This window comes from Pelophylax lessonae, assembly GCF_965119305.1.
Source record: "Pelophylax lessonae genome assembly, chromosome: 3".
Classification (NCBI taxonomy): Eukaryota; Metazoa; Chordata; class Amphibia; order Anura; family Ranidae; genus Pelophylax; species Pelophylax lessonae.
In genome coordinates this window covers 294,619,937-294,647,640 of record NC_138770.1, presented here as the reverse complement: position 1 = coordinate 294,647,640, position 27,704 = coordinate 294,619,937, and the positions used below count along the sequence as shown (strand labels likewise).

Here is a 27,704-nt window from a genome sequence, read left to right as displayed (position 1 = left end):
TTATGTATGTAGTAACACAGTGATGAAGATTTAAGAGACAGGTTGAGTGGAGGTGGTAGGTGACAGACACTTGAAGGTAAGACAGTAGCAGATGGATGCAGGTAGGTTTAGCAATCATGTATGGTAGCAGATGACAGAGTAGCAGGTGGACATACAAGAGAGATCAACCCAGTGCAGGAATAAGTAGCAGTAGTCTTAAGAGCTAGCAATCTAGATATGCAGATGTGATAAATAGTCTTTACTATGCAGAGCTAGATAGTGTAAGCTTAGTATAAGTTTATAGAGGGTTCCCCTGCGGGGTACTTAGCACTAATAGCAATACAGCCGAAGGTTGGTTCAGGAGGAGCGGATGATCCGGAAGCGGGATGCAGGGATCAGCGCAGCGAGGTTCCGTCAGCGAGGTATGCTTGCAAGCACGAAAGCTTCAAGCCAAGTTAGCATCCAGGTAAGGGTGTTTGAACGAACACATGTGAGTGAGAACCGGCGATTTAAATAGCCATCTAGTCCGGCGCTGAGTGATGACAGCATCAGTCTTAAAGGGAAACACACCTATATGTGTTTCTTCTATCTAGGTAGATGGAAATCACCCGGAAATAATGTGATAGGAGGCACTGAGAGTGCCAGAACCTTACAGTACCCCCCCCGTAAGGCCGGCTCCGGAAGGCCTCTAAGGCTGGTTGTCGATATAAGAATCGGAAAAGACTGGTTGCCGATACGAGAATCGGAAAATACTGGTTGCCGATAGGAGAATCGGATGAGACTGGTTGCCGATGCGAGAATCGGATGAGACTGGTTGCCGATGCGAGAATCGGATAAGACTGGTTGCCGATATGAAAATCGGGAAGAGAAAAAAAAAATGGTTGCCGATACGAGAATCGGATAAGACTGGTTGCCAATACGAGAATCGGATGAGACTGGTTTCCGATATGAAAATCGGAAAAAAAAAAAATGGTTGCCGATATGAGAATCGGATAATACTGGTTGCCGATACGAGAATCGGATAAGACTGGTTGCCGATACGAGAATCGGATAAGACTGGTTGCCGATACGAGAATCGGATCAGGTTGGTAACCGATCTGAGAATCGGATCACTTGTTGCCGATATGAAAATCGGATCAGGTTGGTAACCGATGTGAGAATCGGATCACTTGTTGCCGATATGAAAATCGGATCACTTGTTGCCGATATGAAAATCGGATCAGGTTGGTAACCGATGTAAGAATCGGATCACTTGTTGCCGATATAAGAATCGGATCAGGTTGGTAACCGATGTGAGAATCGGATCACTTGTTGCCGATGTGAGAATCGGATCAGGTTGGTAACCGATCTGAGAATCGGATCACTTGTTGCCGATATGAAAATCGGATCAGGTTGGTAACCGATCTGAGAATCGGATCACTTGTTGCCGATATGAAAATCGGATCACTTGTTGTTAGGGTGTCTGCTACATGAACCCCTCACTAGAATCGGACGCATAACCATCCGAAGTAATCCTAGTAGTCCTAGCAACCAATGCTTCTTCAAACATCCTCAGATCCTTCCTACATACCACCGTGCCATTAGAAGCGCGTACGCAGTCAGGTGCAAGAATCTCAATGTTTTCATTGGAAGCTAAAAATGTGCTTGCAAAAATAGGAGTATCTATACCAACATCTGCCAATTTCTGGGTGTCCTTTTCTGATATAGAACGGGGACAGGGCTGGCAACAGCCTTGGTAATTTCCAGGCTGTTTTTCAGGGAAGACCCTTCGGATTCGCCTGGCCTCCATTGGGAGAGCCTTAGGCCTATGGGGTCTGATTGGGCAGAATGTAATGAAATGTCCTCCTTCACCACAATAAAAACAAAGGCCACAGATTCTCCTGTGATCTCTTTTTTCTTGTAAGGACAACTTAGTATGTACGGCACCAATCTCCATAGGCTCTTCATCCATCTCTGTAGGATCAGGGTTCAAATGGGATGTGTCAGAGTGACAAGGCTGACTGTTTAAGGCAGGCTTGGACCATGACCAGGCAGGATCACCATATTTATTTGGTTTCCTATTTTCCCTAGGTAGCCGGGGTCTGTGGTTACCTGGAGCAGGTTTAGGAGTGGGGTCAACGGCCGAAATCCGAGAAGAACTGGATAATGGCATTCCCATTTTTTCAGACTTCCTTTCTCGTAGTCTTCTATCTATGGTGATACTGAGTTGTATCAATGCATCCAGGGTTTTTGGCAGATCCGCTCGAGCCAGCTCGTCTTTAACGGCCTCTGATAGGCCAAGCCTAAATTGGGTTTTCAGAGATGCATCATTCCATTCTGAATCAAGGGTCCATCTCTTGAATTCTGCGACAAAGTCTTCCACAGGTCTCCCACCTTGGTTCAAGGATCTTAATTGAAAATCGGCAGTACTCTGCCTATTGGGATCATCATATAGGCTAGTAAGTTCTGCTAGAAACAAGGCATAGGAGCTGAGAAGCTGGTCGTTTTTCTCAAAAAGAGAGTCTGCCCAGGCCCGAGGATCGCCTGTTAGGTAAGAAATAATAGTACAAACCTTAATGTGATCAGTAAGGTAGGTACGAGGTTTTAGCAAAAAAAGTAACTCACATGCGTTTTTAAATTCGCGAAATTTTTTGCGATCGCCTGTAAATACCAAAGGGGGATTTATCTTGGGTTCAGGGGACTGAGCAGAGGTAAGTTGTGTCAGTCTAATTACCTGCTGCGACAGAGCCTGATTGTCTTCTTTTAATTCAGCAAGTGCGTGTATTAACGCAGTTACTTGCTGTTTTAATTGTGTCACCTGAGTGGTTATTTCTGCTGAATCCATTTGTGGGTTTGTTCAATCTGTAACGCTCCTGCGTTTCATGTATGGTGTGGATTTTCAGCTGCAGAAATATTCCACTTCAGTAGTCATGTAAGAGAGATGCTGAGATACCATTCCCAACCTCAATGACTCATGTGTGGAAGGTCTTAATTCAGCTAGTAAATACACACACTCAACAAGCTGGTTCCTAGAGTGACTTTATGTATGTAGTAACACAGTGATGAAGATTTAAGAGACAGGTTGAGTGGAGGTGGTAGGTGACAGACACTTGAAGGTAAGACAGTAGCAGATGGATGCAGGTAGGTTTAGCAATCATGTATGGTAGCGGATGACAGAGTAGCAGGTGGACATACAAGAGAGATCAACCCAGTGCAGGAATAAGTAGCAGTAGTCTTAAGAGCTAGCAATCTAGATATGCAGATGTGATAAATAGTCTTTACTATGCAGAGCTAGATAGTGTAAGCTTAGTATAAGTTTATAGAGGGTTCCCCTGCGGGGTACTTAGCACTAATAGCAATACAGCCGAAGGTTGGTTCAGGAGGAGCGGATGATCCGGAAGCGGGATGCAGGGATCAGCGCAGCGAGGTTCCGTCAGCGAGGTATGCTTGCAAGCACGAAAGCTTCAAGCCAAGTTAGCATCCAGGTAAGGGTGTTTGAACGAACACATGTGAGTGAGAACCGGCGATTTAAATAGCCATCTAGTCCGGCGCTGAGTGATGACAGCATCAGTCTTAAAGGGAAACACACCTATATGTGTTTCTTCTATCTAGGTAGATGGAAATCACCCGGAAATAATGTGATAGGAGGCACTGAGAGTGCCAGAACCTTACACTTAATACCACAAATCCTTGGGTCCTTTCTCAGGCTTTGCAGCATCAGGGAGCCCATGCAGTGTAAGTTTGAGGAGGCATGAGATTCTGAGTCCTCTGGGTCACTAAAGATAACATTGTCAGGAGCAACCTATCTCCAGCCACGTACATCTCCGGGGGTTTCTGGGGAATGAAAACCATCCCTTGAAGACTGCTGTACTTACTGTATGTTATCTTCTACATCCATGCTGCCACGATCCTCCTCCTCCTCTTCCACCTGTGTGTTTTGTGGCCCACAGGAATGTTATCTGCATAAAGGGGGCCTTGAGGAGAAAGGAAGTCATCCTCTTCCTTCCGCTGTTCTGCCTCAAATGTCCTGTCCACGATTCCACATAGCGTGTGCTACAGCAGGAAGACTAGAGGGACAGTGTCATTGATGCATGCATAATCACGGCTCACCATCCTTGTGGCCTCCTCAAATGGTGACAGGACAGTGCATGCATCCTTTATCAGCAGCCACTGGCATGGCAAAAAGAAGCCAATCCCCCCTGAGCCTGTGCTTGTGCCATACTCACACAGGTACTCATTGATGCCTCTCGTCTGCATGTGCAGCCGCTGCAGCATTGCCAATGTTGAGTTCCACCTCGTGGGCATGTCACAAATGAGACGGTTGGTGAGGAGGTTGAATTCCTGTTAAATGTCAGCCAGCCGAGCATCGGCATTGTAGGACAACTGGAAATGGCCACAGATTTTTCTGGTCTGCATCAGAAAAACTTGTAAGCCCGGGTACCTGTTCAAAAAACGCTGCATCACCAAATTCAGGACATGTGCCAAGCATGGAACGTGTGTCAAGTGTCCTTGTCAGAGGGTGGAGAGAAGGTTAGTGCCATTGTCGCTTACAGCCATTCCTGGCTCAAGCTGCCTTGGTGTCAACCACCTCTGAGCCTGCCCCTGCAGAGCTGACAGAATCTCTGGCCCGGTGTGGCTCCTGTCCCCTAGACAGAACAACTGAAGCACTGCATGACATCTTTTAGCATGACTGCTTGCGTAGCACCTTGAATGCTTAGGGAGCACTGCTGCTTCAGAGGACAATTTAGAGGAAGAGAGAAAGAGAGGGGGTGGAGCAGACGGATGTGGAAGAATCACCACCAATGTTTTGGAGGCATGGTGGTGGAACAAGCTCCAGCACTGAACCCTGTCCTGCATCCTTCCTAGCTGCCATCAGAGTTACCCAGTGTGCCATGTAGGAAATGTATATCCCTGATCATGCCTGCTGGACCATGAGTCAGCAGTAATTTGAACCTCTCCAACGAGGCCACAGCATTGCCTTCCTCATGATAGAACAGAGCTGGAATGGCCTTACGGGAAAATAAATATATTTTTGGAACCTTCCACTGGGGTGCAGCACATTCCGCAAATTCACGAAAGGGGGCAAATTCTACCAGATGAAAAGGCAGCAGTTGTAGTGCTAGCAATTTGGCCATGCTAGCATTTATACCCTGAGCATGTGGATGGCTGGGACAGTAATTTTTTTTATGGTTCAGCAACTGGGTATCAAAATTTGCCTGCTGGTTAAATTAACAGGTGGTGCACTGCTAGCAGATTAGGTGCAAGTACCAATGGCACCCATTGCTATACCAACATCCCTCTCAGTGCAGGTTTTTGAGAGGACTTGAGGTATTGTAGGGGTAGAGATCCCAGATGAGGAGCAAGGAGAAGTTTGCATTTTATTATGATGTGGGTCTTTCAGGTGCTGTTGCCAACGGACTGCATGGCAGGTCGTCATATGTCTTGTCAAGCATGTGATGCCCAAGCGGCTGGTGTTCTGGCTAAGCTTGATCTGCTTCAAAGAGAGATTGCAAACAGCAACATGCGGTCTGCTGCACATGTGTTGAAAAAAGCCCACACCAATGAACTTGTTAAAAAGTCGGCGGGGAGTTAGCAGCACCCTGCACCTGTGAAGCTCTGTGGTGTGATGCAATAGGGTGGCTGCCCGTAAGTCGGCCCCGGAGGACATCCTGCCTTGTTGGAGTTGTTCCCCCTCCTCCTCCTCACTTTCCTCCTCTATTCTCTCAGGTGCCCAAGTACGGTCAGTGACCTCTTCATCCCCTCCCTCCTCATCACTGGAGCAAACTTGGCAGTATGTTGCAGCTTTTGAACCATGACTGCTAAATTCCTATCCGTAATTGTTACTCCCTCTCTCTAGGCTCATATTATTACTTTCCTCAACCTGGGAACCAACATCGGGGCAATCAAATTGCAGCACATCCTCCAGAATCATGTAACTGATACTGTGATCAAATAATTCAGATGACTCCTCTGTGCACAATGGTGTGGCTAAGGAAGGAGTAGCTGTGGACAAGGAGCCTGTGGAATAGGCCGCTTTGGCAGCTGCGGTGGAAGGCAAACTAGTATGAGCCTAGGTGACAGAGGATGATGAGGATGGCTTAGTTATCTACTCCACCAGCTCTTCTGCATGTTGTGGCTCAATAACACAGCCAGCACCGGAAAAAAAGGACAAGCGTACCCCGCCTGCAGGGAATTTTCACTGTGGACACAGAGGCTGCTTGCCATCTTTTAGTGGCCTGTGAGCATCTTCCTCTCCTTGTTGGCCTTTCAGACATGATGGGGATTTTTGGAGGATTTTTACAACTTTTTATTGTAGAATGTGGGATGGAATGATGCTTAAGTGAAATACTTTTGCGCATGGTGCACTATAAACCGTTATTGTTTTCTATTTTTTGGGGGGGGGTTTTATAACTTTTTATTATAGAGTGTGGGAAGGGAATATGGTGATTTGGTGCAATACTTTTGTACTTGGTGCACTATAAACCGTTTTATTATATATTTTTTTTAATAAACAAAAGAATAAAGACGCAGAAGGAATAGCACCTGTGACACAAAGGGGAGGACAGCAAATATGTCCTAAATACAATTAGTGCTTCTATGCCACAAAAACCCCCCAGCTGCTGACGCAGAAGGAATAGCACTTGCGACACAAAAGGGAGAACAGCAATTATGCCCTAAATACAATTAGTGCTGCTACGCCACAAAAAAAAAAACCCAATGCTGAGGCACAAGAAATAACACCTGCGACACAAAAGGGGGGACAGCAATTATGTCCTAATTAAAATTAGGGCTGCTGTGCCACAAAAGAAAAAACCCACTGCTGATGCAGAAAGAATAGCACCTACGACACAAAAGGGAGGACAACAGTTATGCCCTAAATACAATTAGTGCTGCTGTGCCACAATAAAAAAACCTACTGCTGACGCAGAAGGAAATGTTCCTGTGACACAAAAGGGAGGACAGCAATTATGCCCTAAATACAATTAGTGCTGCTGCACCACAAAAAAACTCTACTGCTGTCGCAGAAGGAATAGCACATGCGACACAGAAGGGGGAGTGCTAATATTCCAGGAACAGAACCTAATGCCGCAAAAAGAACAAATAGAAAAAAAAATACCAATGAATGTATACACCAACACTTTAATGGCCCCATTACACTGTATTACACAAAAATCACAGCACAGCACTACACTGACTGCACTATACTGTGTTATACAAAAATCAGCCCTACACTACACTGCACTGCAGTACACTGTGTCATACAAGACAAATCAGCACAGCACAGCACTACACTGACTGCAGTACACTGTGTTATACAAGAATCAGCCCTACACTACACTGCATTGACTGAATTAAATATGAAAGCACAATTCACAAACTACCTGCCTAATCTCCACTAACAATACACACGCCGTGTAAGCAGCCTTATATAGTGTGGGTCGTGTACTTAGCCCCTGAGCTATGATTGGCTAAAGGCACCTTGCTCTGACAGGACGTTGTTCTGTGATTGGCCAAAGCATACAGGTCAGGTGCATGCTTTGGCCAATCACAAGCACTTAATGCACTGCAATCGCGCAGTGCATTATGGGGAGCTCAGCGGGAAGTTCGTCCGCCGAGCGCCACATTTGTTTGTGTGTTCGGCCAACACACGAACACCCAATGTTCGAGTCGAACTTACGTTCGACTTGAACGTTCAGCCCATCCCTATTCTCCAGTTGTGACCCCAAATTGATTAAGGCTAGCCAACAATGGGAATGGAAACTCTCCTTAGACCTGTCGACAGAAGAATAAGAATATACAGTATCTCACAAAAGTGATTAAACCCCTCACAATTTTGTAAATATTTTATTATATCTTTTCATGTGACAACACTGAAGAAATTACACTTTTCTACAATGTAAAGTAGTGAGCGTACAGCATGTATAACAGTGTAAATGTGCTGTCCCCTCAAAATAACTCAACACACAGCCAATAATGTCTAAACCGCTGGCCACAAAAGTGAGTACACCCCTAAGTAAAAAATGTCAAAATTGGGCCCAAAGTGTCAATATTTTGTGTGGCCACCATTATATTCCAGCACTGCCTTAACCCTCTTGAGCATGGAGTTCACCAGAGCTTCACAGGTTGCCATTGGAGTCCTCTTCCACTCCTCCATGATGACATCACAGAGCTGGTGGATGTTAGAGACATTGCCCTCCTCCTCCACCATCCATTTGAGGATGCCCCACAGATGCTCAATAGGGTTTAGGTCTGGAGACATACAGTGCCTTGCGAAAGTATTCTTGAACTTTGCAACCTTTTGCCACATTTCAGGCTTCAAACATAAAGATATAAAACTGTATTTTTTTGTGACGAATCAACAACAAGTGGGACACAATCATGAAGTGGAACAAAATTTATTCGATATTTCAAACTTTTTTAACAAATAAAAAACTGAAAAATTGGGCGCGAAAAATTATTCAGCCCCTTTACTCTCAGTGCAGCAAACTCTCTCCAAAAGTTCAGTGAGGATCTCTGAATGATCCAATGTTGACCAAAACGACTAATGATGATAAATAGAATCCACCTGTGTGTAATCAAGTCTCAGTATAAATGCACCTGCACTGTGATAGTCTCAGAGGTCAGTTTAAAGCGCAGAGAGCATCATGAAGAACAAGGAACACACCAGGCAGGTCCGAGATACTGTTGTGGAGAAGTTTAAAGCTGGATTTGGATACAAAAAGATTTCCCAAGCTTTAAACATCCCAAGGAGCACTGTGCAAGCGATAATATTGAAATGGAAGGAGTATCAGACCACTGAAAATCTACGAAGACCTGGCCTTCCCTCTAAACTTTCCGCTCATACAAGGAGAAGACTGATCAGAGATGCAGCCAAGAGGCCCATAATCACTCTGGATGAACTGCAGAAATCTACAACTGAGGTGGGAGACTCTGTCCATAGGACAACAATCGTATACTGCACAAATCTGGCCTTTATGGAAGAGTGGCAAGAAGAAAGCCGTTTCTTAATGATATCCATAAAACGTGTCGTTTAAAGTTTGCCACAAGCCACCTAGGAGACACACCAAACATGTGGAAGAAGGTGCTCTGGTCAGATGAAACCAAAATCGAACTTTTTGGCAACAATGCAAAACGTTATGTTTGGCGTAAAAGCAACACAGCTCATCACCCTGAACACACCATCCCCACTGTCAAACATGGTGGTGGCAGCATCATGGTTTGGGCCTGCTTTTCTTCATCAGGGACAGGGAAGATGGTTAAAATTGATGGGAAGATGGATGGAGCCAAATACAGGACCATTCTGGAAGAAATCCTGATGGAGTCTGCAAAAGACCTGAGACTGGGACGGAGATTTGTCTTCCAACAAGACATTGATCCAAAACATAAAGCAAAATCTACAATGGAATGGTTCACAAATAAACATATCCAGGTGTTAGAATGGCCAAGTCAAAGTCCAGACCTGAATCCAATCGAGAATCTGTGGAAAGAACTGAAAACTGCTGTTCACAAACGCTCTCCATCCAACCTCACTGAGCTGGAGCTGTTTTGCAAGGAGGAATGGGCAAAAATTTCAGTCTCTCGATGTGCAAAACTGATAGAGACATACCCCAAGCGACTTACAGCTGTAATCGCAGCAAAAGGTGGTGCTACAAAGTTTTAACTTAAGGGGGCTAAATAATTTTGCACGCCCAATTTTTCAATTTTTTATTTGTTAAAAATGTGTGAAATATCAAATAAATTTCGTTCCACTTCATGATTGTGTCCCACTTGTTGTTGATTCTTCACAAAAAATCATAGTTTTATATCTTTATGTTTGAAGCCTGAAATATGGCAAAAGGTTCAAGGGGGGCAAATACTTTTGCAAGGCACTGTACTTGGCCAGTCAATCACCTTAACCCTCAGCTTCTTTAGCAAGGCAGTGGTCATCTTGAAGGTGTGTTTACGGTCGTTATCATGTTGGAATACTGCCCTGCCGCCCAGTCTCCGAAGGGAGGGGATCATGCTCTGCTTCAGTATGTCACAGTACATGTTGGCATTCATGGTTCCCTCAACTGTAGCTCGCCATAGCCGGCAGCACTCATGCAGTCCCAGACCATGACACTCATACCACCTGGTTGCCACCACACACGCTTGACACCATTTAAACAAATACGTTTATTTTGGTCTCATCAGATCACAGGACATGGTTCCAGTGTCCTTAGTCTGATTGTCTTCAGCAAACTGTTTTCAGGCTTTCTTGTGCATCATCTTCAGAAGAGGCTTCCTTCTGGGATGACAGTCATGCAGACCAATTTAATGCATTGTGCGGCGCATGGTCTGAGCACTGACAGGCTGACCCCCCACCCCTTCAACCTCTGCAGCAATGCTGGCAGAACTCATACATCTTTTTCCCAAAGAAAACCTCTGGATATGATGCTGAGCATGTGCGATCAACTTCTTTGGTCAAGTTCTGTTCTGAGTGGAGCTTGTCCTGTTAAACCTCTGTATGGTCTTGGCCACCATGCTGCAGCTGAGTTTCAGGGTCTTGGCGATCTTCTTATAGCCTAGACCATCTTTATGTAGAGCAACACTTCTTTTTTCAGATCCTCAGAGAGTTCTTTGCCATGAGGTGCCATGTTAAACTTCCAGTGACCCAGTATGAGAGAGTGATAACGATAACACCAAATTTAACACACCCGCTCCCCATTCACACCCGAGACCTTGTTACTAATGAGTCACATTACAATTGGGCTCAGTTTGGACATTTTCACTTAGGGGTGTACTCACCTTTGTTGCCAGCAGTTTAGACATTAATGGCTGTGTGTTGAGTTAGTTTGAGGAGAACGCACATTTATAATGTTATACAAGCTGTACACTCACTACTTTACATTGTAGCAAAGTGCCATTTCTTCAGTGTTGTCACATGAAAAGATATAATGAAATATTTACAAAAATGTGAGGGGTGTACTCACTTTTGTGAGATACTGTATATACAACCAAATTCATAAAGGATCGACTAACGTCTCCACACAGAAAAATGGGTTCAAAATATATTCAAGATGGTACAGAACTCCTGAAAAAATACACAAGTTCTTATCCACCAACTCACCTATTTGCTGGCATTGCAATAAGGAGCTAGGTTCGCTCCTATATGGTGGTCATGTCCTGATATACAACCCTTTTGGAGGGTGTGGCAACAATGTGTATACCTCTGCACTGACGTGAAAAGACCCCCCCCCCCCCAACCATAGCTGATTGGTTTAAACCAGTGTTTCTCAACCTTTTTCCAGTCAAGGCCCCCTTTAAAATTATGGATGATCTCAAGGCACCCTCTTCTAAAATGTAAAAACTAAACTAATAGTAGTTAGTTAGTTAGTTAGTTAGTTAGTTAGTTAGTTAGTTAGTTAGTTAGTTAGTTAGTGAGTAAAGCCTTGTACACAGGCAACGAATTTCCGCCGACCGGTCGTCCGTCTTTTGTCCAGAGTGCGTGTCTTTTGGTTGGAATGTGCTCTAGACTGCACACGAATTTTCCCGTATGACAGAATTCTATTTTAGAAGTGATGTCATGTGTTGGATTGCTTTCTATGTGTTCTTCCACCTCTGAGCATGCCTAGTCTTGCTCATAAGATTTTTCCCCATCGAAGTCTGTACTAATGAGACGAAAATCGGACGTGTGTTGACGGAGGACAAGAATTGTAATGCCTTCACATCAGGATTTTGTCAGCCGAAAAGTCGGAGTCGGCTGTCAAAAGCACCATACTAACAAGCTGAAAATCGACAGATCGGTCGTCGGACGAAATTTGCCAGCCGAATTTCTTATCGTGTGTACGGGGCTTTACACTCAGCAACCACACACATAACACACGCAACATTAGAGAAGAATTATACTATTATACTTTAATTATTATATATATATATATATATATATATATGTATATATATATACTAATTATTTATACTTTTAAAGCAAAAACACTTTTGCACACTGGTACTGATTAGTATTCCAGCATTTCACATGGTAACCAAGGTTGTAAAGTTGCACAATGAAAACCTGTGGCTTTGTGTAATGAAAAAGCAGGCTTGATCCATCTGCTGGCTCAAACACAATTTTTTCGCATTTTGCCAAGGCACCCCTAAAGAACCCAGAAGGCATTCCAAGATGCCGAGGCACCCTGGTTAATAAAGGCTAGTTTAAACATATTCAGAAAATCACTGAAATAGAGGATCTTGTCCATTAGGCTAGGGAGACCACCTCAAAGTTTTGGTACATTTGGGCCTGTTGGCTGGATTTTGTGAACTCCATGGAATTTTCCCGAACAATGAACAACAATAATACAATTCCAGGAATGTCTGTATTTGGCGGGGGAGAAGGATGGGGCAATACTTTACTCTAGCCCTTAGTACTTTTTCTATACATGTCTCATTCTCTCTACCCCATCTCACTCTATCCTTATCCCCACAGTTTATTCCCCTTCTTAAAGTGTCCTCTCCAGCCCATTTCCCAAAATTTCCTAGATATTTTCTTTAATGTCATCCGCATCTCCCCTTGTATACCCACCCCCCGCCCATCCCTTCTCCTCTTCCACCATCCCACCAGGCTCAGATTTATATCCAGGCTAGAACTGGTGTACCCATCTGTTGCTATATGTGGATTTTCCACTGTTCTCTTTTGACACTGATCGACTCTTACATTTTGCACTAAGCATGTATAAGTAGGTACAGATTATGTTCTTATGTTCTCTGTATGTTATCACTTGGCAGTTATCATATACTTTCGTAGCACACACCTTGTAGGAGCTTCAAAAGTTAGGATTTCCCACTGCTGCAGAGACAGGCAGACAGCATTTCCTTCATGCATTCAAACACAGAAAACAGTCCTTGGCTTGTTTTTGATGTTTTTTAGGGGTTGATAACTTGAATGGGGAAAAGAGTAATGGGATGCCCTGCTTGAAAAATGTCTAGAACTATTAACAAAGGGATAACTTCACACTTTACACAGAAGATGATCTTCTTCTCTCCTTCTGCACAAACTTGGTTCACATTTTGGCAGAGCGTTGCCATGCCAGGGTCTAGAAGGAGGTTGTGACCCAGAATTCTCAGCCGGATGGGTTGAGGGGCTCTAGGGAGCTTGTGTCATTAAAATGAAACTGGCTTTTCAGTTTCCTCAGTGTTTTCTAAAATTTGCTGTGGGACCTGGAGTCTGGAGATTGTGCAGGTGGGTCTGGGCCTTTTAGTGGAGACAGGACCCGGGATCTGGGCTCCACTATCCCGAGGCATCCTGGTATGCAAGGGAGAAGTGTGCATGTCTGCATGATGCAGTCTAACAGAACAGATAGAGGGTCCAAACCGGTGGGCTGGAGGAGCAAGGAAGCTGTAGCAGAGAGTGTCAGCAGGGGTACAGAATGGGTACCAAACAGGGGCACTGTTACAGGGTCAAGAGGACAGAGGTCAAAGCCTGAGCCACAGTGCTGACCAGAGAGCCAGGTGGCTTGGTAGTATTAGTTTATTTTTTCTTTATTGCTGTGTAAAGTTGAAACCCCTGTGTGGGAATCCTGTATGGACTATGTTTTTTCTTTTTGTTTAATAACAGTGGGCCAACAAGCCCTTGAACGGCACAACTGGCATGGACTCCCTGGTAGGCTCTACATTAAGCGAAATAACCCCCAAATATTACAAGTGGTGCTCAGATGCAGGCATGACCGAAGATCCTCGCATATACCAGTGAGCTACTGCCAGAAACTGCCTGTGCTCTGCAGGGTGTGCAGCAGGAGTTGTACCTGGAAGGAAGAGGCCCCTTAAAGAGACTTCTGTTGTTGCTCTGTACAGTGGAGTGACTGCGAGTATGGAGAGTCCGCCAGTGTTTGAGTCTGCGGTGGACTGGTACAAGCAGCACCTGGCAGCACTGAACTGCCAAAGAAGAAAGCAAGCCAACCTTCAGTACAAGGAGAGAGCTGCTGAACATCCATACCTGGGAGAAGGGTGTTGTTGCCCCTGGCAACACTGCTGCAGTTAAACCCGTAGCTGTTGTGGAAAATGTGAATGTGTCAAAGCTTGAGACCAGGTCCAGCAGAGGGAAGCCTGTGATATGTGCCAGGAGACAGGCTCACCAAAGGCCAGGGCCAACAGTGGTTGCTTATAGCAACACAGAGGAGGCCAGCCAGGCTGTCTGTGGACCATAGGGAGTGCCTGCCAAGGGTCGTGGCAAGTGGCTTCAGGGGGAGCCGCCGATACAGCATGTTGGAAAGAGCCAGCAAAGTCCTACTGTGAGAGTGCGGTCTCCCATGGAGACAGGAGTAAAAGCATCACCTGGAAGGAGGAACTGCAGTGGAGATTTGGCTCAGCGTCCCCACAAAAAGGCCTGGGAGTTCCTGCCAGCTGGGAATCACCAGGAGGGAAGCACCCTGGGGAAAAGTCATCCATTACCATGCCTGGAACGTGGAAATCTGGGGAACGGCATTTTATTTTTCTCTAGGTTATGGAATATGGCTGGAGATTACATTGCTGAGCAAAAGTCTTTGTCTGCAGGCCCAGATAACTGTGCAAATATGTTTGCAGTCACCACTGGCAACAAGGAGGAGTTTCCTGTTATGTCTGCAGGGGGTGCTAAGCAGTTGAAGATGCCTGGTGAAATTTCATCCTGTGGCCACTAGAGGGAGTTGATCAGTAAAAGTGCAGCAGAGGACTGGTTCATGAGACGACGTACTCAAATGAAGATGGTGACTTCCTGCTGCAGTGGGTAAGACTGTCTTTAACCTCCCTGGCGGTATGATTCTTTCCGATTTTAGGTGCTGAAAGCGGTACCATTATTTTGCATGTAATTCTTAAGAACGAGCAGCCCAAACCAACTATTTACATATGATTAATTATTTTTTACTGTGCGTTCTTCTGTATAACATCTCGGGTATGATAAAGTTTGAAACACAAAATCATAAATTATAATATAATAAATAACTATAAATAAGTTAAAGTATGTATGTGTGCGTGTACATATATATATATACGTTGTGACAGGAAGTCAGGTAAATCTGTGTATGTAGTCACAGACAGGAGATACATTTCCACCTGGTTTAGAAAATTCACCAATTACTATAGGGTGTCGGCTGCAGAGGTAGCCAGAACTGTCTAAGGATGTTGAACAGACTTCAGCTGTTCAGAATGAGGAAATTAAGGCCTCTATAATTTGTCCAGAGTCTAAGGATGGCTGCCTCCTGACGCTGTGTGAGCTGGGGAGAGGAGGACAGTCAGATGTGTGCCTCCCGACGCTGTGTGAGCATGGGAGAAGGACTGCTGCCTCCTGACGCTGTGTGAGCTGGGGAGAGGAAGACAGTCAGATGTGTGCCTCCCGACGCTGTGTGAGCATGGGAGAAGGAATGCCCCCTGAAGCTGTGTGAGCATGGGGAAGACCTCCTGGAGCGATGTGCGCTGAGGAGGGTAAAAAGTGTGAAGACTTCTCAAGGTGAGAAAATGAACTATTTCTATGTGAAGAGTGTGAAGAGAAAAACCAATGGATATTTTCTATGTGAAAGGAAAGTCCAATGAACATGTGCTGTGTGAAGAGAAAAGGGACATTCTCTATGTGAAGAGATAATAAATGGACTATTGATAGTCTGCTGTATGATCAGCCAAGTCTGCCCAACAGTAGGTTGGGGACAGACTTCCGTAGGTAGGTTCCTGTGTGTGAGAAGGTAGCCGTCCACAGTGGCAAGGATTTATTTTGTGTTTTATTTTATTTTGGATGTTTTTGACGCTTGCAGTCTGGTGAAGAAAATTGCATGAATAAACCAAACTGTTGTTTGCAACCACTTCTCGGCTATCTCCTTGTGTAACGAACCCCCCCAAGGGGTCATCCACACCCCCCACCGAGCTAATCCCTCACAACGTATACATATATTATATATGTATATATATATATATATATATATATATATATATATATATATATATATACATAAAAAGTACAGTAAAACTGCAGGAAAGGGCACTGGGGGGCAAACTAATGTGAATTTATTTTATTTTGTAATGTATCAGTGTGTTTGGTGTGTTTTACTGTTTGAATTTGCCGCCGGTTCCACCCCCCTACGAACGTCACGTCGCAGGAGATGCAAGCCGGGCACAGAGTATTGGGAGGAAGATCCGGCCGCCGCACACTGCCGGGATACATTTCTGGATCCCGTGGACAAGGTGAGTACCCTCTCTTACAGGATCCAGCAATCTCCCTAGCGGTACCCCGAGTGTGGCTCGGGGTTACCGCTTTTGGCACTGAAATTTAACCCCCAAGCCACACTCGGGAATACCGCTAGGGAGGTTAATGAAATGATGTCTGGAACCGTTGATTTCATGTTGAAAAGGACTAGTTATGAGACGGTCCATGATAGTGTGAGAATGATCCCAGTTAGGGGGGACCACTGCATGTGCTCTTGAGAGTGACTTTTCCCTATGCAGTACCCTGTTCAGTAGGGAGTCAGGGGTTAAAGTCGAGCATGCACCTGTGTATGGCTCTCAAGAGAGGAATAGTGAGGTATGTAATGTCGGCCAGACTCAAGTTGGTAGTGGGCTAGGACAGCCTGCAAGAGGTAAAAATGCTGTCCATATTGATAATGGAAAATGTACTGCTGTTTGGAAAACCCTAGGTTCTTGCCATGCTAAAGCTGTAATCAAAAATGGGCTGTTGACCATAGCAACTGATGGTAAGACAACACAGTTGTCCCTAAAAATCTCCAGGGAACTCTATATATTGGAGCCAGAGATTGCCCTGGGCAACTGCGATTTCACTCTGGTGGGGCAGAGTGTAACTACACCTTCTAATGGGAATATGTTAGTGCTATCTACTAACACTGAAAGTGTTCAGGTAAATGGTGGGTTAAAACAAACTGGGGAAAATGCAAAGGTGTGTGAGGTTTGTAAAGCGCACCTGAGCAGGGTGGTGGATGTGATGTATTACAACCTGCTGTGGGGAGTCCTGTATTACCAAAGTTTGACATAATTCCCAATAATGTGAAAATATGTAACTGAAAATTACAATAATGCGCTAATTACTAAATAATCAAACAAACAAAATTGTCCATGAATAACAAAATTGATTGATGAAAAGTCTATTCCATCTGGAAAAAAGGGTGTTCCCAAACAAATACGTGCTGAACAAACTCTTGTGAAGTGATAGGCGAATTAACCTCTTACCAAACAAAAATCCAATGGAGCATGATATAGTGCAATAACTGTGTATGGAAGTGACACCCAGTGATATGAATGGACCCTTACCACATAGGAGAGAAAACGAAGCATATGCTATGGAACCAGGGAATCCACACAAACAGCCACACTAGATGAAAAATCCAGAGGGATGGATGGACGGAAGCAGCTTCCCAAGATCTTTATGGGCTTCCACTGGTAGAGGTGCCAGCAGGAGGACCACAATAGAAAAAAGGAAGGGACTGATGGTGCATTACCCACGATATTTATTAATAACATGACAAGAAAACACTTACAAGCATCCTGTATGTTTACAGCGATATGCCCAAAAAGAGTCGCGGTCGCCTGCAGTGCGATCCGGGACCAATAGCTTGCTCCCTCCGATGCGTTTCCACTGAATAGTCGGCTTCTGGGACTGGAGCTATAAGCCTCGCTGCTAATTTCTCTCCTTAAATGAGCAGCAAATGGAGACTTCCGGGGCGGCCGCAGCGGGGACCCGGAAGTGTAATGAATCACTTCCGGTTCATTCCTTATGCTAATAGCGGTCGCCCAGTACCAAGTTCTCCTTCCTGTGATGCTGAACCGGAAGTACTTGTGTCAGACATCCGGTCTGCTGATTTCATGTCAGCAAGGACAGCGTAGAAGATATCATTAGGTTTGGCTACACTGGCAGATCTTTAGAAGATTAAAAGAAAGTCTACCTATTAGTGCAACTTTGTCATATGACATTTAAACCAAATATAAAAACCTCCATATGTATATTTAAAAACTCCTGAAAGGGATAGACATCCTATCAGGTATATAAATAGCTAAACATAGCGTGTAAAAAGGGAAAAGAGGAAAAAGAAAAAGATAAAAAAAAAATGTATTTGAAAAAAATAAAACAAATATATTATGTTCTAGAATATATGTATATGTTTTTATAATTGATCGAACCCACGGCAGCTAATGGAGACCTCCATCCTTTTGGCCCGGGGACATAATGTTTTTAAACAAGCGTAGACAATTGTGATTTTTTTATCTACTTCAATAGGAAATTTTATCTTGATTTTGGAGTTTATTGTTGTTCATTATTTTTCTTTGTCTATTTATATATATATTTTTTTTTAATTTACTTTTATTTTTATTTTTATTATTTATTTTATTTCATTTTATTTACTTTTTCTTAACTTGTTTTTCTTTTTCTTTTTCATTTATTTCATTTTCTATTCCTATTTTATTTTTCATTATTTTTCGCCTTTTATATTTGTTTTATTTTTTTAAATACATTTTTTTTTTATCTTTTTCTTTTTCTTTTTCCTCTTTTCCCTTTTTACACGCTATTTTTAGCTATTTATATACCTGATAGGATGTCTATCCCTTTCAGGAGTTTTTAAATATACATATGGAGGTTTTTATATTTGGTTTAATTGTCATATGACAAAGTTGCACTAATAGGTAGACTTTCTTTAAATCTTCTAAAGATCTCCCAGTGTAGCCAAACCTAATGATATCTCCTACGCTGTCCTTGCTGACATGAAATCAGCAAACCGGATGTCTGACACAAGTACTTCCGGTTCAGCATCACAGGAAGGAGAACTTGGTACTGAGCGACCGCTATTAGCATAAGGAATGAACCGGAAGTGATTCATTACACTTCCGGGTCCCCGCTGCGGCTGCCCCAGAAGTCTCCATTTGCTGCTCATTTAAGGAGAGAAATTAGCAGTGCGGCTTATAGCTCCAGTCCCAGAAGCCGACTATTCAGTGGAAACGCGTCGGAGGGAGCAACCCGCGCTGCTATTGGTCCCGGATCGCACTGCAAGCGACCGCGACTCTTTTTGGGCATATCGCTGTAAACATACAGGATGCTTGTAAGTGTTTTCTTGTCATTTTATTATTAAATATCGTGGGTAATGCACCATCAGTCCCTTCCTTTTTTCTATTGTGGTCCTCCTGCTGGCACCTCTACCCGTGGAAGCCCATAAAGATCTTGGGAAGCTGCATCCGTCCATCCATCCATCCCTCTGGATTTTTCATCTAGTGTGGCCGTTTGTTTGGATTCCCTGGTTCCACAGCATATGCTTCGTTTTCTCTCCTATGTGGTAAGGGTCCATTCATATCACTGGGTGTCACTTCCATACACAGTTATTGCACTATATCATGCTCCATTGGATTTTTGTTTGGTAAGAGGTTAATTCACCTATCACTTCACAAGAGTTCGTTCAGCACGTATTTGTTTGGGAACACCCTTTTTTCCAGATGGAATAGACTTTTCTTCAATCAATTTTGTTATTCACGGACAATTTTGTTTGTTTGATTATTTAGTAATTAGCGCATTATAGTAATTTTCAGTTACATATTTTCACATTATTCATCTATTTTTCACAGTGCTGCTTTTACACGCTTGTATTGGTTCGCGCACCTTTTTTCATTTTTATATGATTCACAATAACATGTGTAATGAGTATGCAACTAGGCCAAACTGTTCTTATGTGTCTCCTTGGGCAGATAGATCGGTGCTGTGGAGTACCAGTGAATGGAGCATACCCACAATGGATCGCTTCTCTGCCTTTTGGCTAAGATCAAGTGTAGTATCGACTTTAGCCCTTAGGGGTGTCTCTGCTTTACGGCTAGGACGTTGAGAAACATTTGTATCTATCCAAGCCATTTGGTCCTTGTGGGGTACCCTCTGCTCGGCCTTGTAGGATCGTTGATTAAATTCAGCTTCACCTACTCGCTGCTATTGGGTTAGAGGCTTAGCCCCCACAAGGAACGAGATTGCGATCTTCCCTCCTCCCCCCCACTCTGCGCTACTACCTTCGGGCAGTAGGCGCACAAGGGCCTTTTTAAAGGCTGCGAAAGAGTGAAGATGCCGAGGAATAAGAAGGAAGCCGCCGAAGTTCTCCTGAAGCGACTACCGACGAACTCCTCCGTCATGGGGAAGAGCACTGGGAAGAAGAAGCATGTCCCCGCCATTTCTGCCAAGACTTCGGGAGAAGTCGCTTCAACCTCCACCCCCACCCCGGCGGCCGTTAGCCAGTCGGGCTCAGCAAGGCCAACCAGGTCTGCAGACGGGCTTCCTACCCTGGAACCCTGGATGAGGCAGACAGTGGTGCTGCAGCTGAAGGAGGTGGACGGAAGAATCCCCGACATGACCCCGGAAATCTTTGGCAAGAAAATGATCCTCGAGCAGGGGTTCAGCAAGGCGGAGACACTGTCCGTGCAGACCTTCATGAAAGGTATATTCTATATAACTTTTGTGTCTTTACAGGTCTGTAGAAGATACTGGGAGGCGGTGAAGAATTGTGGCCCGGAATCCCCTTTCCGCAACTTCGTTGCGAACACTCCCATTCAACGGGATGAAAGGCGGGTAACGGTGTCCATGAGAAACCCCCATACCCCAGGAAAAGACATCGCCACCTACCTCCAGAGGTTTTGCATCGTGGCCAAAGACCCAGTCCGAATCCTCGATGTCAACGGCTTCTGGACAGGTAAGTGGGCAGTTTTTTGCAGGTTAAGGAGAGAGCCTTCGGGGGATCTCCAACACCTGAAGTCCCACTTCTCTCTGGGAGCCTCCGCAGGACTCCTGTACTATGCAGACATGCCCCATACCTGCCACAGGTGTGGCAAGCAGGGTCACGTAAGTATGGAATGTCAGGAACCTTCTTGCAGGTTCTGTCGGGTTGCAGGCCATGAGACCAAGGATTGCCCGAGGTCCAAGACCTGTAACCTCTGCGGATTGGCGGAGCACGTCTACAGAGACTGCCCCCAGAGATCCCGGTCCTACGCTGGAGCCCTGCTCAAGGGCAGAGCCCCAGACAGCGCTGGGAAAAAGAAGCCAGGGGAAAAGACTGCGAAGGAACCTCGGAAAGCCACTGGTGAGTCCCCCCCCTCCCCAGGCCCCTACCACCTCCTCCGACCCATCCCTCCCCAACCCCCCTGAGTCGGAGGTGACCTCACCTGCCCCTGCCCCTCCCCCCTCCCAGCCCCCCCCGCCCTGTCCTCCATGGAGGACTTCCCCACCCTGCCCACCGCCCCCCCCCACCCCACCAGCAAAGGCCGAAAACGGAACCTAGACAGCCCGACAACTGAAGAACCCATCAAGCGGCCCACCGTGGCCCAGCAAAATGACATCGCTGGACTGGACCCAGTGGTGGAGGACCTCGAGGACCTTGAGTCTGCGGGGGAAGATGAAGGAGAAATGCAGGAAGGTAAGGATCTGGCTCCCCCAGAGACTGACCTCACCCAGGACCTGATGGACAGCATCCTCGAGGAGAACGGCCTGAACCAGGACACTGGACAGGCACAAGAGGCAGTGGAAGAACCACCCCCCCCTCAGGGGAGGTAAGTTCAGCCCACCTGCTAGCTAGCCCCTTTATCTCCTTTACATGATGGCAGAGATCTCCATCTTTTCCATTAATGTTAGGAGCATCAAGGATGCATCTAGAAGACAGGTGGCGCTGACTTTTCTTTCCACTCAGCAGAGTGATGTCTACATGCTCCAGGAGTGTGCCCTACCCTTCTCGAGGAGGTACACTCATCTGTCCTCCCAGTGGACCCATGGTCCCTCCTACTGGTCCGGGGGTGTCGATTGTAAGTCTGCAGGGGTAGCCATTCTTGTCAGGGGTGGTCGTTTCACGGTTGACTCCGTCCAGGAGCTCGTCTGTGGCCGTCTTTTGGTCGTAGACGGCTCATGGGCGGGAGAGCCAGTTAGGCTCATCAACGTGTACGCCTCCCCAGATAAGAGTGAGCGACTGGAGCTTTTCCAGACCCTGCGGACCCAACTCGTCACCACCAGGGCAGTAGTAATCGGCGGTGATTTTAACTGTCCGATTGAGGAGGATGGGCGCAGCTCCAGCATGTACGCAAAGCTCGACACCACGTCTAGGCTGCTCAAGGAGATGATTGCGGAGGCTTCCTTGAAGGACGCCGTGGGATCCATGGGGAAAGGTTCCGTGAACTATTCGTGGTGCCGTCCTGATGGATCTGTGCGTTCTAGGATAGACTTCGTGCTCACCTCCAAGACAGTCAGACATCGCGGGTTCTCCATGGTCCCCTGCTTTTTCTCTGACCACAGGGCCATTCACTTTCGGGGTGACCTGGGCGAGGGCTTTGCCCCCGGTCCGGGCTCCTGGAAGCTGAATGGTACCCTGCTGGAAAATGAGGAACTGCTGGAGGAACTCAGGGAGGCCTACATTACCTGGAAGGAGGACAAGAGGTTCTTCGGAAAGGTAAGCGACTACTGGGAGTTTGTGAAAGTCAAGCTACGCAGCTTCTTTCAGGCAAGGGGACGCCAGCAAGTGTGTGCCAGGAAGAGGGAACTCAGGAGACTGCAACGCCAGATGCAGTCCCTGCAGGACCTTCACCACTGCGGCTGGGACGTTAGGCAGGACCTGGAGGACACCAAGAAGAGCCTGAAAGGACACTTCGAGGAAGAATCCAGGCACCTCGTCTTCCGTTCCAAGGTGGAGAATCTTGAGAAAGGTGAGAAATGTAACTCTTTCTTTTTCAGGAAACTCCACTCAGGACACACTCCCTTGTCTGAGCTGCGGGACGAGACCGGAACACTCCAGAAGGGGAAGGAGGCTGTGATGCAAGTGGTCAGCGACTACTACACCAACCTCTACTCCCCGAAAGAAACAGATACGGCTGAGGCCGACAGGTTCTTGTCAGGTATCACTAACCAAATTGATCCTGCAGGTATGTCGGCAATCAACGCCCCCTTGGCGCTGGAGGAGCTGCACTCTGCCGTCAGATCCTTTAGGCAAGGCAGGACCCCGGGCTGCGACGGTCTCCCAGCGGAGCTCTATGTAGCGCTGTGGGATCTCGTTGGCCCGGACCTGCTCGAGCTGTACGAGGAGATGGTGGTGGAGGGCACAATGCCTCCGTCGCTGAGGGAGGGGATGATCACGATTTTGTATAAGCGTAAGGGGGAGAGAGGGGATCTGAAAAATTGGCGTCCCATCTCTCTCTTGAACGTGGACTACAAAATCCTCGCCAAGGTTCTGGCCAACAGGCTGAAATCTGTCATCGGACAGATCATCCACCTGGATCAGACTTGTGGCATTCCTGGTCGCAGGATTGCGGACAGCCTTGCGCTTGTCCGGGACACGGTCCAGTACATTCGAGGCCGCCGTGTGCACGCGGCCCTGGTCAGTCTTGACCAGGAAAAGGCCTTTGACCGTGTCTCCCATGAGTTTATGTGCAGAGCTCTGCACAGGTTTGGTCTTGGGGACATGTTTTGTTCGTATGTGAATGTGATGTACAATGACATTTGTAGTACGGTGTTGGTGAATGGCTGGAAAACTGACCCTTTCCCTGTTCTCTCTGGGGTCAGACAAGGCTGCCCTCTCTCACCTCTGCTTTTTGTTTGCTGTATAGAGCTCTTTGCCGAATGCATCCGACAGAACCCAGAGATCAGAGGGATCACCGCACCGGGACCGGACAGAAGGGTTGTCAAGTGCTCACTCTACATGGACGACGTAACGGTGTTCTGTGCTGACCAGCGCTCCATCGACTCGCTCGTCCAGACCTGTGAGGACTTCGGCAAAGCTTCAGGGGCAAAAGTCAACTGCGGGAAGTCAGAGATCATGCTCTTCGGAAAGTGGTTCCTGCCTTCTTCTGCATCAATCCCTTTCAGCATCAAGGCGGACTTCATCAAAATTCTTGGAGTTTGGTTTGGAGCTGAGGGCGCAGCCCTGAAGTCTTGGGAGGAGAGACTGTCCAAGATGAGACAAAAGTTTGGACTATGGAGCCTCAGAGAACTCACCATCGAAGGGAAAACACTGGTACTCCGCAGCGAGATCCTCCCTGTGTTGCAGTACCTCGCCCAGGCCTGGCCCCCCCGGGTCAACACCTGCAAGGCCATCACCAGGGCGGTGTTCCACTTCATCTGGGGCTCCAAGATGGACAGAGTGAAGCGAGCAGTCATGTTCAAGGAACCCCTCAAGGGCGGTAAGGGCGTGCCCGACATCGCAACGTTACTGGGGGTGTTCTTTGCCTGCAACTGCATCCGCAGAACTTTGATTGACAGAACTTCGGACTCTGGAGGCAACTTCATGTCCCGTTTTTTCCTCCTGCCTCTCTGGAGGTCCCTTGGATGGGACAAATGGGACAGCTCCATCCCCTACAACTGGGACACTCCTTGGTACTACTTGGACACTTTCAAGTTCATCAAGGAGCTGGGGCTGCATGGAGTTAAGCCCGACTTGTGGAAGCCAAAAACTATCTACAAGTTGATCAGAGCATCGGACATTGCTGAGACTGTTCCAGGCCTCCCTTCAGCCACTTGCAAAGTGGTCTGGAGGAATGTTTCTTCAAAGGGACTCACCAACAGGCATAAAGATCTGGCGTGGATGGCTGTCCAGGGGGGTTTGCCACTCAGGACATTTATGCATGCCAGAAACTTGTGCAGATACAGGCACTGCCCCTTTTGTATCATCCATGAGGAAACGTCATTTCACGTTTTCTGGGAGTGCTCATTTGCACAGAGCCTGTTGAGGGCCTTGGAACCTGAACTGAGAGACTTTGTCCCACAGACTGCCATCACACATTTTGCTGTGCTGAATGGACTTTTTCATGGGACTTTTTCCCAAGAGGACATTGACAACGCCTGGCGGGTGTTGTGCTGCTTTAAGGACGCTTTATGGTGCGCCAGAAAGCGCCTTATCCACCAGAGGGAGAGGATGTCCATTGAGGACTGTCGCAGACTGATCCACAGTCTGCTCAGAGACTATAACCTGATGGATCTCATGGAGGAAGAGGAGGTCTGAAGATTTCCCCTTCCCCCACTCTCCCTTGTGTGTCTTTGTCCATTCAATAAAGCTTCGGGCCTGTGATTTTATTCCCCCTCCCACTACCCCCACTCTCCCAACCCCCATCACACCTGTTGCTTTTTTGAAATGTTTTAGTATTGATACAGTTTGAGTAACGTAACGTATAGACACTGTTATTTAGTTTCATGCTTCAGGGGTATTGCGGCGTCATGCATGATGTGATGGCACGGGGTATCCTTACTCCGCACACCACATCAGGCATCATACCGCAGAATGAATGTAAAAAAAAAAAAAAAAAAAAAAAATACCCACAATGGATTGGGATAGTTGGGGTAAAAAGCTAATCTTAATGATAGATGAGGCTTTTATGCACAAAAATAAGGTGGATACTGTTTATGCTGTGCCAGTAGGAGGGACTGATGGACAGCCGGTGGCTGAGGATATGGTGGCTGCTGCCAAGGTTAACCCCCGTGAGAAAGAAGGACCAGATAAGGGCGAGCACACAACAGAGACTTTGTTCGTGACCCACAAAAGTGATGTTGTCACTGCTAATGAGTGGAGTAGTCCCATGATGCTGAACCTGAGAAGTTGGGTATCCCCCCTCCTGAACCATGCCAAGCCACATGCCCTCAACATGGGGGGTTTCATTGGGGTAGGGGGTCTCTTCCCCACAACCCCGGGAGGTGGTTGTGGGGGTCTGCGGACAGGGGGCTTATCAGAATCTGGAAGCCCCCTTTAACAAGGGGACCCCCAGATACCACCCCCATGTGAATGAATATGGGGTACATTGTATTCTTATTCTTTCACCAAACAAAGTGTCAAAAAGAAATAAAAACGGGGGGGGGGGGGGGGGGCGTGGCGACCGCCGAACAGCATGGCCACTTAGCAGAGGAGTTCCGCTCACCCGGTCTTTCCTACATCTACGGCCCGTCAGAGTGAGTGTATCAGATACTTACTAGTACCATTCTTCGTGGGAACATCCGCTGCCTCCATCCAGCATGACGCAAAGGAAAACCGACCCGCCTGCGGTCCGCAAACTTTCAGATTTCTTCCGCCCGGCAGCCTCGGGGCTTTTGCAAAATGGCGCCGGAGCCTCACACCACCAACGAGACTTCCACCCTCTAGCGTCCGCCAGATATGTCGCAGATGTGACGTCATCAGCGCGCCCCGGCAACTCAGACCCGATCATACCGATGAGACCGGCGTGCTCGGCAGATTCCTCTCCCTCCACGGCATCCACCCAAAGCCCGGCAAAATCGAGGCCTCGGTGGGAAGAGGGCCACAATCCACATCACCAATCATCCATGGAGGTGAGTGACCATGACTCCACCACCGCTACTGCATGGGCATATGCTCCTCCACCTGACCCCTTTGCCTCTATCCCCACCACGGGACAGCCTATATCGGACACTGCCCTGAAGGACATGTTGTCCATGATTCACAAGTCCATGCAAGCAAATGTTTCAGCCTCCATTGCATATTGCCAAAAAGAACTGCATGGTCTTGGCCAAAGGGTTAATACAGTAGAAAACAAAATGGATGAGTTTACCATTTCCCACAACACATTAGTGGACTCTCATACCGCTCAACAAGACGATATTCGCCATATGCAGGCTAAGATTGCTGACTTAGAAGACAGGTCTCGGCGAAACAACTTAAAAATACGCGTTATACCTGAGATCATCCTACCCAACCAGCTCCCTGGTTATGTGCGGGACCTTTTCCAACAGGCTGTCCCTGAACTGACCAACGCGGACTTGACCATAGATAGAATTCATCGGATCCCCAAACCATCATTCCTTCCGCAAGACATTCCCAGAGACGTGTTGCTTTGGAACCACTTCTTCCAGGTGAAGGAAAAAAATTTGGACAGCTTCAGACGTAAAGACCGACTTCCGGATCAAGTTGTGACGATTCAAGTCCTACCAGATTACTCCCAATATACCCTGCAACAGCGGCGTAACATCAACACAGTGACCAAGGCACTCCGCAATCATAAAATTATCTACAAGTGGAAATATCCTGCGAAACTGTGCGTGACCCACCAAGGTTCCTCCACTCAAATCACCACCATTGACCAAGGAATGCATATGCTCCGACATTGGGGTATCGTTCCTGACACATCGGATCCTCCCAATGCAAGGGAAATGCCCCCACTGCCGCCTCATGTGCAACCTGAATGACAGGTAGCGTCTAGACCCTCAAGATCTAACAATCGTCACAAGTGACATTCACCATCGGATCTTCCCAGGTGTGCCCGGCCCTCGCTGTTCTAAAGTAGCCCAACCCACCGTGCTCTTCCCCCCCCCCCCCCCCCGTTGCTTTTGTAGCTCCTGCTACCCATTTGATCCATCTCCATGTCCTTTTTATCTCTTAACTGTTTTGTTGTTTTTTCTTTTCTTTTTTTTGGTTTAATCTTCACTAACCATGCCGTACATGTGACATTGCATTTTCTCTATCCATATGCAGTATATAACCTCTTCCTCAGCTTCAAGATAACCACCCATACAAGGTCGCAACTCCACAGCTCTCCCCTGCGGGTACACATTAGGACCTCCGTGACCATCCCTCCTGAGAACTTGGACAAGATACGTTTCTCGCCCACCCTGGCGTTTCTCTCAGGTACTGTTCCTTTCTCCTCTCTCTCCTCCTTGACCTTTCCCTCGGATAGGTTAGGTCAACCACATTCTAGTCTACGTTTCCTGTTCCCTCATACTGCTGGCTCAGCCATCCTCATTTTGGATTTCCTTTTGAATGTCCATGTCTATTAAATTTCTATCCATGAACGTTAAGGGGCTCAACCACCCCACGAAACGCCATTCG

The 27,704-nt window shown here is 46.7% G+C and overlaps 1 protein-coding gene across 1 annotated transcript in view; it reads left to right on the top strand.

Moving 5' to 3' along the window:
- The window catches only part of LOC309550494 (uncharacterized protein), a gene marked incomplete at both ends in the record, with an annotated part of 56,836 nt that extends 31,958 nt beyond the window's left edge, over nt 1–24,878 (top strand). The window contains 2 exons of the mRNA XM_082250863.1: nt 22,272–22,779; nt 23,488–24,878. Of these exons, the coding sequence (XP_082106989.1) occupies nt 22,272–22,779; nt 23,488–24,878 (1,899 nt within the window). The remainder of the gene's footprint in view (nt 1–22,271; nt 22,780–23,487) is intronic.
- Nucleotides 24,879–27,704: the final 2,826 nt, after the last annotated feature.